Here is an 11244-nt window from a genome sequence, read left to right on the forward strand (position 1 = left end):
CTCTATTGGACAGCGTTCGAGGGACCCATGCATCACATCAAAGCTGTCCTACATTAATTCACACTTCTCGGTCTCAAACACTCCATTCTCTGTGTTTTTCCTTTTAAAGCGTTCATGCAAAAATGGGTTGTGGAAACTCCTCAGCCACCAGCACAACAGCAGGAGGTAAGTGTGTGTGTGTTTATGTTTGTGAGTCGAAGCTCCACACTGCTTTTTATCAATGGACATGTCAATTTGCGGTTCTCGCATGTATGCGTGTGCTGTCTGTGTCTCTGTGGTTTGATTTGGCATCTTGTTTGTGTGTAAACATCTGATTTGTAAAGCATGGAGAGAGAAAGACCCTGATATCTTCCATTGAGCAGAGGAAAGTCCGAAGCACAGTGGCAACCAGATGTGTAGAGGAATGTAGCGTTAGTTACACTCAGAGGTGAAAGATTTTTGGGTACAAGAGAGGATTGTAGGTACACAGAGGGATGTTTAATAATTCTGCTTTTCTGGAACATTCATGGAGATTTGTTCCTTATGTCTAATGTGTATTCAGGTCAGATCTATGCATTATACATCTAATGAAGTCAGTATGTGTGTGCATACACATAAAAGTGAGACAAATCTGACCAAATCTCAATTGGCAAATTGATTCAGAAATTAAGCAAATACTGTTTTTCAAATTAAAAAAGTTTTCTTTTAAGGTTAGTGTTAGTCTGTAGGAATTATAATCACTATTACATAAAAATCATCAAAAGTATATTGTCCTGACACATTTAGACAACTTCAGTGCGCCTTAGAACACTATTACTTTATAGATTACGTCTATAAAATAGGTGTTGCTGATTTCATAAACATGAACAAGGTAATTTTGTTGATAGTGAAATAGATGTCAGGGAAGTATGTGAAGAAGATGAGGTAATGAGATCAGAATACGACTGAATTCGAACCGAAATAGTATTTAATATGCTATTATTTTTCTGAGAAACTGGACTTAAGATTTTCACTTGGTGGACTTACATTGCAGGAATGACGCAAGCCTAGTGACCAGAACTTTTATGACTTGGGCCAGTAAGCAACCCCATAGCAACCACCCAGAACACCCTAGCAACCACCCAAAGCACCCTAGCATCTGCATGGCAACACCCTGGCAACCATCCACAACACCCAATCATTGTGGTGTCCGGTTTTGCATGAGCAAGCAGCACTCACAATTTCTTTAGAAGATTTAAAAATCAAATCACTGGAACTTTTTTCAATTAAGATTGAAAATAAATTAAATAATTTTCTCTTTTGCCTATTTCAGGCCCAGAGGAGGCTGCCAACGATGTGTAAGATATTTCATTTATTACAAATCCAAACGTACCAAATTCATATTCATGAATCCGAGCCACAGGATGAATCTCATGACCTCTGACCTCCACCATTGACCCGAGAGGAATTAATAACTCAATACAGAGCCCAGAGTGGAATTGATTAGCTCAACTGGGGTATAAAGTACAGTACAGCGCAACACAGCAGTGAAATATGCAAAATAACGCACACACACACACACACACACACTGTGGTATGCCAGACGTATTTCACTATGGCACAATCCTGAGGGAGGATCAATCGGATTGTTCCAGCTCAACATTCAGCTGCTTTTGTGTTGCACATTGGCCCCTGAGGGCCAAAACAAACGCTAAACAATTAAAAATAATTAAACCACCATCTCCCCAACAACCAAACAATTTAGTTTACTGACGAAGACACCAGACGGCAAATGACCACTCGGTGGGAAAACGCATGAGTGAGTTAAGACAGCACAAGTCTGTTATAAAGCCGAATAGGCTCAGTGATTCGTTCATTTTGTCATAAAAGGACATTAGATGTGCGTAAAGTGATTTAACAAATACTACACTCAAATTGTCTCTACTACCTGATAAATATCACTCAAATAGTTGTTCTGAGAAATCACATCTGTCTCTGTAAAGGCATTAGGCTCTGTAAACAGCAAAAAGTGAGTGTGGGAGTGGCCCACACTTTTTAACCAATCAGAAGCGGTCTCTGCCTCCAATGTATGGGTTTGCTGACATCTAATAAGCTATGGAGTTATATTTGTGCCACAATAAAAAAAACAAATTCTGCACTTATATTGAGCATGCAAAAAGGTATTTTGAAATGAGTGGGTAGGAGGAGAAAGCAAAATTTCTGAATTCTGAGCAAATTCACATTCAAATAAACTTTATTCAAGCGCAGAATTGATTTTCGTTTGCTCAAAATGAATTTATCTTTGCAAGAAAATACATCGCTTTACAAAACTGAGTCCAAGCGGATGCAAAATAACTTTTTGTGTGCTCAAAATATCATCTTGCACGTGCAAAATACATTTTGTGCGATCAAAATATCATCTTGCATGTACAGAAATGTTTTGTGCGATCAAAATATCATCTTGTGTGTGCAAAAAAAACTTTTTGTGCACTCAAAATATTATTTTGTGCATGCAGAATTGTGGCACATATATAACATCATAACAGGCTGGCAAGTTTTTGGTGATAGGGCGTGTGGTTAAAGCAATGGGGGTGGTTTAATTGACCCTTCGCTAAGCTCCACCCCCTTTAGTTACCATTGTCTGCTCTGACAAGCTTTGCAGAACTCATAGGAACAGCTGGGAAATTGCTGTGAACGTTGCTGTGTTTGGCAAAAATCCCATGAACGGAATTAAGAATATTCTTACATGGGCTGGAATCAAGAGTGACTGCATATGACATTTTTAGATATACAAATTTAAAAATTCAGAATCAAGGCAAAACATATCAGTCACTTGAAAAGAGACTTTTGATCATTTGATGGTATTACACACCTAATAACATTAATGTAAGTGAACAGAACTGCTAATAACGTCTCAGAACACACTCACTATGATGTTGTGAACTCTCATGTCGCTTTTACAAGTGATGCGGCAACAACGTTTTTTTTTTAATGTTTTTTAAATACGTTTTTACAAACTTCCTTTTAAAACTACTCAAACACACATTAATCCAAGTAGGCTTGTGTTGAAAAAAGCACATGCTTGTCAGAGATATGGTAGATGGCAAAAGTTGCTAAAATAGGATTGGTCAGAAATGCTTTTAATGTCAGGCTTAGCGAAGGGTCAATTCAGAGGCTAATTCTAGCGCAAGTTAGCGAAATCACTTAAATCGCTCAACACATTTAATGGAGCACTCAGTGATTTGTGTTAATTGCTGAACTTTTAAACATAAAGAAATGGTAACAGTAGAACATTAGTTTAAAAAAATATGTTTAACATGCTGTTTACTCGTATACGATAAAGACCACTTTGACACCTAATACATTTTCATTTAAAATGCATTGATTTCGCTATGTTTACCCCTCTTATCCACACTGGGACAGCATTTTCCCTCACCGAAAGCAGAGCGCTCTTGCATCATTTGGAAAACGATGACTGGAAAACCGAGTTTTCAAATGAAAACTGATTAGTGTGGATGTGGCCTAAGAGCAAATGCTGCTTTATTCTACATATGGTGCTGGGCACAATTTCACGAGTGGCGCCATGTTTAGATCACATGGCCAACTGAATATGTCCAGAACCCTTCTAATAGGGGAGCCTACAAGCTAAGCCTAAAATAGCATAACGCGTGCGCTCCCATAAACATTCTATGTTGGTATACTGGCGAGGAGACAAGAGGCCGTTCTTTTTGAACGGATGTCTATGAAGAGGATGCTTCAGCACGCTGAATAAACTGCTTTTGTGAGGAAACAGCTCATCATTTAATGAATTGACTGTCTTTCAGCAAATCTTCAACATAATTGACACTAAACAATCCTTTTGGAATGAACTATGTGTGGAGTTTACTATGATAAAAGATTGCTGTTTTATAAGAGAAGTCACTGACAATTGTGCAACATGTAGGCGTCAGTTTAAGGCTCTCCCCCTTCATTTGTATTGTATCTCCAAACGTTGACTCACTGTCGTAACACTCTAGTTGACCGATACTATCGGTTACGCTCTCACGGTCAGCACAACATGAACAGGAATAACAAACAACATGAACACTTTGATGGAATGTTCTGAAATGCCTCAGAAGAAAATAAATGATAAATATATTTAAAAAGAGAATGAAAGAAATAATGTTTGAATGTGGAATTAAGCAATTAATAAGAACATTTGTCTCTTTGAGCAAGAGTAGCTGAATTAAACACAAAAAATGTCCTTCACATGAGTTAGAGAGACAGAATGAATGCATGTAGAAATATTGACAGGACTGAGGTCTGCATCTTTGTTCTCTTGATTCAGGACAGAAGAAACATCACCAGATGATGAGAAACGAAGGTCAGAAATTCTTCTGCAATCGTTACAATATGCCCTTACAAAACTCAAGAGGTCAAGGCAAATTTAAATAAACTTGCTGCAAATTCTCCACTGATCATTTTTACATGCAAATGAGCTTTGCGGTAAACTTGCTGCAAATTGTCTACTGTTGCCAAAGGTTTGATGCAGGTTCACCACTACCGGTGAAGAGCTGCAAACTTCTGGCAAATATTTGCAGTGAAACACAAGCTCATTTGCATAGTAAAAATGATCAGTGAATATAGTGAGTTACACATTTGTGGCAAGTTTGCAGCTAGTGTCCCAGAACTCTGGATTTTTTGTAAAGGTGCATAAAACCTCTGCCAGAATTAAAATATTCAATCATGTATTTTCTTTTGTTTCTTTCACTGACAATAGGCAGTATTGACGTTTAGAGTGTGTTTAAGATCTAACTATGTGTTCTGCAGGAACTATGGAGGGGTGTATGTGGGGCTTCCTTCTGATCTGAACACAGTAGCTGCTAGCCAATCAAAATCAACACGAAAAGGTGAGAGAGAATGTTTTATGCATAGTTAAGCTCACAAACCAACCATGGTTGACTGTCTGATGCATATTGCAGGCAAAATGGCAAGAACTTTCTCAAATTCATTATGATTCAATTTGAATGTGTTGTTTACAAGTTCCCAGACTGCTACAAGAAGCACTTCCAAGGCTAGAAACATCAGCCAAAGCACTATCCAGTTGAACATGCTAAACGTATGTTATTGCGTTATTGTGGTGGTAGCAAACCTCAGTACTCAAGGGTTTGAAGTTAACTTCAAAAGTCTGTGCTATTAAACTGGATGTTTTGTTGTTCAGGTAAGTTGCTTTCAATATATTGACTTTAACTTACTTGCTCAGTAATATTCTCTTCAAACCGTTGTGCCACCATGACAGTCGTTGACTAGAAGCAGACAGTTCACACTAATTTCGCTATAGTGCCTCCTGTGGCAATGTTGAGAATGCAACGGGTATTTGCGTTGTGTTATGAATAGGCCCAAACATACTTCACGCATGTACGCAAATGCAGATGCAACGCTTCACCAATGCATGGCCAACGCGGGGTCCCATTGTACATGCATCACGTGCACTCGTGCGTTGCTCTGGCGGTAACAAACCTTGGACCACAAGGGGCGAAAGAGTTTTTTAAGCGCCATGAAACCGAATGTGGTGGAGTCAACATGTTTACAGTTGAGGAGTGTGCTTTTGTATTTTCTAAAAAGATGATAGTAAAATATGTTTGTATAATCTAACTTGTTTGTCAAGACTCTCCTCAAATTGCTGCTCCGCCATGACAGTTGTTGATTGAAAAAATTAAATCCGCTGTAGCGCCCCTTGTGGCAATGCTGAGAATACAGCGCGCACTTGCATTTCACAACGCAACGACACGTGAAATCGAGCTTGCGTAGCAAGACGCATCTACGTTCCCGTACTTGCGTAGAGTACTGTATGTTTCGGTATTAAGGAAGAACTAGTCACAGGATTGGTCAAACTTTGTGAGGTTCATGGCATTGATAGCCAGGAGATTTGTTTAAGGCACTTAGTAGCAATTAAATGAGATATTCTTGAGCACGACTGTATATTCTGCTTTGTTTTTCAAAGCTACAGTATGAAAACTTTGAGGTTATAGTGTATGCTGTCTATTCATCTCTGTAAAAAATTATGAAAGACCCCACGGCAACTTATAGTCGTGATCAAGGGCGATAATGATTGGACTGATTATCCATAATAATGCTGTGTATCAGGAAGCAGCATGCTAGACAAACAGACTGCGGTATTATATTTAGATTACACAGCACAACATAACATGCTTTCAAGAGAGACTTTGAGCTGGATCAAATCACATTATTTGTGCTGACTTTCTTTTATATAGCTTCAGCATACGTCTACAACTACATTTAATCTGTATCTGGAGAACAGGCCCTCTTTGTGTCATTAAACTCCAATTAAAGGAATATTCTGGATTATTTACATTAACAATTTCATAATAACAAAAGGAAGTAATTTCAAGTTTGCATAAAAGAACAGAAACACATGTACACTGATGCACTTACAATGGAACTATGCAGTCTTTAAATTGTCTTAAAGGGATAGTTCACCCAAAAATTGCCTCATGATTTACTCACCTTCTTGGCATCCCAGATGTGTATGATTTTCTTTCTTCTGCAGAACACAAATTAAGATTTTTAGAGAAATATCTCAGCTCTGTAGGTCCATACAATGCAAGTGAATGGGTGCCAAAATGTTTTAGCACCAAACTCCACATAAATGGAGAATAAAAGTAATCCATATGACTCCCGTTGTTAATATGATGGGTGTGGGTGAGAAACAGATTAATATTCAAGTATTTTTTTGTCATAAATTCTCCTCCCTGCCCAGCAGGTGGCAACATGCACAAAAAATGTGAATCACCAAAAATAGCAGGAGAAAGTGAAAGTGAAGAAAAGGGCTAAAATATTGACCTGTTTCTCACCCACACCTACCATATCAATAAAGAAGAATAAAGAAATATGGATTTAACCACCAGAGTAATCTGGAGTACTTTTATGCTGACTTTATGTGCATTTTGGAGCTTCTACATTTTCACTTGCACTCTATGGACCTACACAGCAGAGATATTCTTCTAAAAATCTAAAATGTTGTACTGCAGAAGAAAGAAAGTCATACACATCTGGGATGGCATGAGGGTGAGTAAATGATAAGAGAATTTTCATTTTTGGGTGAACTATCACTTTAATTGTCCTTTTAAGGTTGATAATTTTTTTTTAGGAGGAAAACTGCAGATTACCAATTCATAAACAAAAATGTTTCACCCTATTTCACATACAATGCTATCTAAAGATGTCATTGTAACATTTGCATAGCATAACCAACTAAATTTACAAGCTTGTTTAACTGATTGTTCAAGTGGTAGCTCAACTGATAGAGCGTTGCACTTGAGATGCAAAGGCCCGGGGTATGAGTCCCGAAGAGCATGCAAGTTGACACGTTAGTGTCATAGAAGTGCCACAAAAGAATGTGAGTGTGAGATTTTAATCTCAAAATAGTTTTTTATGACACTATCGGTTAGGTTTAGGGTAGGGAGGTTGGTTTTCTTAATTTAAAACTCTACAGAGCATCAACCTTAAAGGAATAGTTCAACCAAAAATGAAAATTCTCTCATCATATACTCACCCTCATGCCGTCCCAGACGTGTAGATTTTTAGAAGAATATTTCAGCTCTGTTCATCCTCACAATGCAAGTGAATGGGTGCCAAAATATTGAAGCTCCAAACTGCACATAAATACAGCATTAAAGTAACCCATAAGATTCCAGTGGTTAAACCCATATCTTCTTAAGCGATAGTAGGTGTGGGTGAGAAACAGTTCAATATTTAAGTTCTTATTTTGTTTTAGGCGATTCGCATTCTTTGTGCATATCGCCCCCTAATGGGCAGGGAGGAGAATATATGTTTAAAATGAACTTAAATATTGATCTGCTTCTTAACCCACACATATCATATCACTTCGGAAGAAATGGATTTACCACTGGAGTCATATGGATTTCTTTTATGCTGACTTTATATGCATTTTGGACCTTCAAACTTAACACCCATTCACTTGCATTTATTGCTCTACAGAGCTGAGATATTTTTCTTCAAAATCTTTGTTTGTGTTCTCTGAAGAAAGAACGACATGCACATCTGGGATGATATGAGAGTGAGTAAATGATGAGAGAATTTGCTCTGTTTGGGAGAAAATTTTACTCGCTTTTAGCGACACAGAGTGGATATTTCACCTCCACAGCTATGAGTAACCATGTGATTTTCTGCAAAAATGACCCCACAGTCAGATCATTTTCATGAGATCAGCCTGACAAATAAATTCTCTATTTACTCATGTTGTGATGTAAACTAACAGCTCTTTTCTTCTTCTCCAGACTAGCGGACAACAAACACATCACATGAAACTACAAAAGTTTGGATTCTCTTGAATCAAAGCTCTGCAGTCGCAGTTTTTGAAGACGTCTGAATCTTTCATGTCCTACTGACAATATTGGAGGAATAAGCTGTTTTTGGAACTTTAACGAGAACTGATCTAGTGGTAATTGGCAAGTTCAGTATGACATTACAGTGACATCACAATGTCTGACATACAGAAGAACACTGGAACACTGAGCATTATTGTTTCTCTGAATGTAGACTCTGTTGCCATGGGAACGTCACCCTCTGACCTCACGTAATAAAGTGGCAACTTCGGCGAGGAGGACATCTTGGTATTTTGGAGTCACAATGGCAGGGCATGTTATGATCAGACCCCATCAACTCTACATCTGCAATAACAGACTTTTCTGAATCTATTCTTACAACATTTTCCTCGGGATACAAATACTAATCCAAACAGGGTGGTATAGTTGGTATGTTACATTGTGTAAAGGTGATGCAAGTGCATAAAATATAATATTGGTAATCCAGTTTAGCAATAATATTTAGCACTAAGATGAATGCTAGAGCTGTTGACTACTAAAGTGAATTGTCACCTTCCATGTCTAAATGGACAAAAACTGCATTAGTTTATAGACCTTGGTTTTCTTATTTTCTTAAGACACTTTGATAATCACCTGCTCACCTCATTATTACACTTAATCCGATTATTAACTAGCATTAACTAATCTAAGAGTTCTTTATATTTATTCTAAAACTAAACTACTTCAGGTTATTGACCTGTGATTGTAACATAATTTTTGTGTGTGTGTATGAATTCTGATTTTAAAAAATACAAGATTTTAAGAAATGGAATCAGTGTATTTATCTATAAAATATTTATTTGCGCCTACACTCAAAAATACAGGCTCCTCAATGGTTTTTAATAAGACACCTTTTTTTTCTTTCTTTCATTTTATACCTTTGGGGTTTTTTGGAGATTGAAAAAAGTCCTCCATGTTATATTATTGCTTCTTCAGATCAGTGTTTTGGTTTCTTTGTTCTTTAAAACACCATTACATGGTTTAAAACAAACTACAGAATAAAAAGTTATCTGTAGGACTTGAATTGCACCAGGCTGTAAAAACCAAATAAATAAATAATTTTGGTATTACAGTATATCTGGAATCCAGTCAAAAAAGGTAATTCTGATTTTATTTCTCATAATTGCAACTTTATTTCTTGTAATTGTTGGTTTAAATCTTGCAGTTGGAACTTTATATCTCACAAATGTGAAAAAAAAGGCACAATTGTGTAACATAAACTTGAAATTGTAAGATATAAAGTCATAATTATGACAAAGTTGCAAATGCAAGGTGTAGGTGAAATTGTGACTTGCAATTGTGACACAATCACCGAGCACTTAGGAACACATGTACAAAACATCTATGTATTCATGCGATTATCTAATCGGCCAATCATGTGGCAGCAGTGCAATGCATAAAATCATGCTGATATGTGTCAGGAGCTTTGGTTAATGTTCACATCACCCATCAGAATGGGGAAAAATGATTTTGAACGTGGCATGATTGTTGGTGCCAGATGGGCTGGTTAGTGTATTTCTGTAACTGCTGATCTCTTGGGATTTTCACACAAAACAGTCTCTAGAATTTACTCAGAATGGTGCCAAAAACAAAAAACATCCAGTTAGTGGCAGTTCTGAGGACGGAAATGCCTTGTTGATGAAAGAGGTCAATGAAGAATAGCCAGACTGGTTTGAGCTGAAAGAAAGGCTATGTAACTAAGATAACCACTCTGTACAATTGTGGTGAGCAGAATAGCATCTCAATGCACAACATGTAGAAACTCAAGACAAATGGGTAACAATAGCAAAAGACCATGTCGGGCACTTTATGTATTTATTTATTTCTCCCCAATTTGGAATGCCCAATTCCCTCTAAGTCTTCATGGTGGCATAGTGACTCGCCTCAATCCGGGTGGAAGAGGACAAATCACAGTTGCCTCCGTCTCTGAGACCACCAATCTGTGCATCTTATCATGTGGCTAGTTAAGAACGTTGCCGCGGAGACGTAGCACATGTAGAGTATTCACGCTATTCTCCACGGCATCCACGCACAACTCACCACACACACCACTGAGAGCGAGAGCCACACATTATAGTGACCACAAGGAGGTTACCCCATGTGACTCAACCCTCCCTAGCAACAGGGCCAATTGGTTGCTTAGGAGACCTGGCTGGAGTCACTCAGCATGCCCTGGATTTGAACTAGCGACTCCATGTGTGGTAGTCAGCTTCATTACTCACTTAGCTACCCAGGCCCTCCGTCGGGCACTTTATTAGTGTTACTGATATTGTCTCTACATTGTGTTTGATGGAATAATGAGACTCTCAATATCCGTTTTTGTGTCGACTCGCTGTTTGATGGAATGAAAATAAAAACTTTAACTGTGACAGAGTTTGCCCTCAAATCTTTCCCATTCACATATAAATCAGAAAGAGTCAGAAAGAAAACCATTTTTAAAACAAGAAACATAACCAGGCTAGAGTTAGATGTCCACAAAGGCAGAATGAATAATTTAAAAAAGGCAAAACAATTAGCCCTTTCATGACATCACACTAGGTTATAAACAAGAGTGTCATTCCTCAAACTGATCCCTTGATTATTTCTTTATGTATGGAATCATTTCATTTAAGGTTCTTTTGAACCCCTCCATGCTCTCCCTGAATATCTCAGTTGGTGTCAACTCTACTCGTTTAGTAGTTCACCTTCACGCAAGTGTTTTCCCCTCCAAGTTAAGATTAATAAGCCATTTATTTTCTATATATACTGTATAGATTTGTAAGTTTTTTTTAATTTTATTACTTGCATTTAATATTGTATTTTCTTCTGAAATGGTCGCAGACCTGTAACCCATTTTTGGGTCATGACCCACCAGTTGTGATCCACTGATTTACAGTACGAGCGTTATTTGAGTTACGTG

At 37.7% G+C, this 11244-nt stretch overlaps 1 protein-coding gene across 1 annotated transcript; it reads left to right on the top strand.

Moving 5' to 3' along the window:
• On the top strand, window positions 1-5045 carry LOC127640224 (overexpressed in colon carcinoma 1 protein). Its single transcript, XM_052122678.1, has 5 exons — window positions 1-165; window positions 1292-1316; window positions 4286-4321; window positions 4768-4847; window positions 4981-5045. Exons 1-5 carry the CDS (start codon window positions 123-125, stop codon window positions 5043-5045), a joined length of 249 nt encoding a protein of 82 aa, XP_051978638.1. The 5' UTR covers window positions 1-122.
• The last annotated feature ends 6199 nt before the right edge of the window (window positions 5046-11244 follow it).

Source organism: Xyrauchen texanus, chromosome 49 (genome assembly GCF_025860055.1).
Source record: "Xyrauchen texanus isolate HMW12.3.18 chromosome 49, RBS_HiC_50CHRs, whole genome shotgun sequence".
In the NCBI taxonomy this organism is placed as follows: domain Eukaryota; kingdom Metazoa; phylum Chordata; class Actinopteri; order Cypriniformes; family Catostomidae; genus Xyrauchen; species Xyrauchen texanus.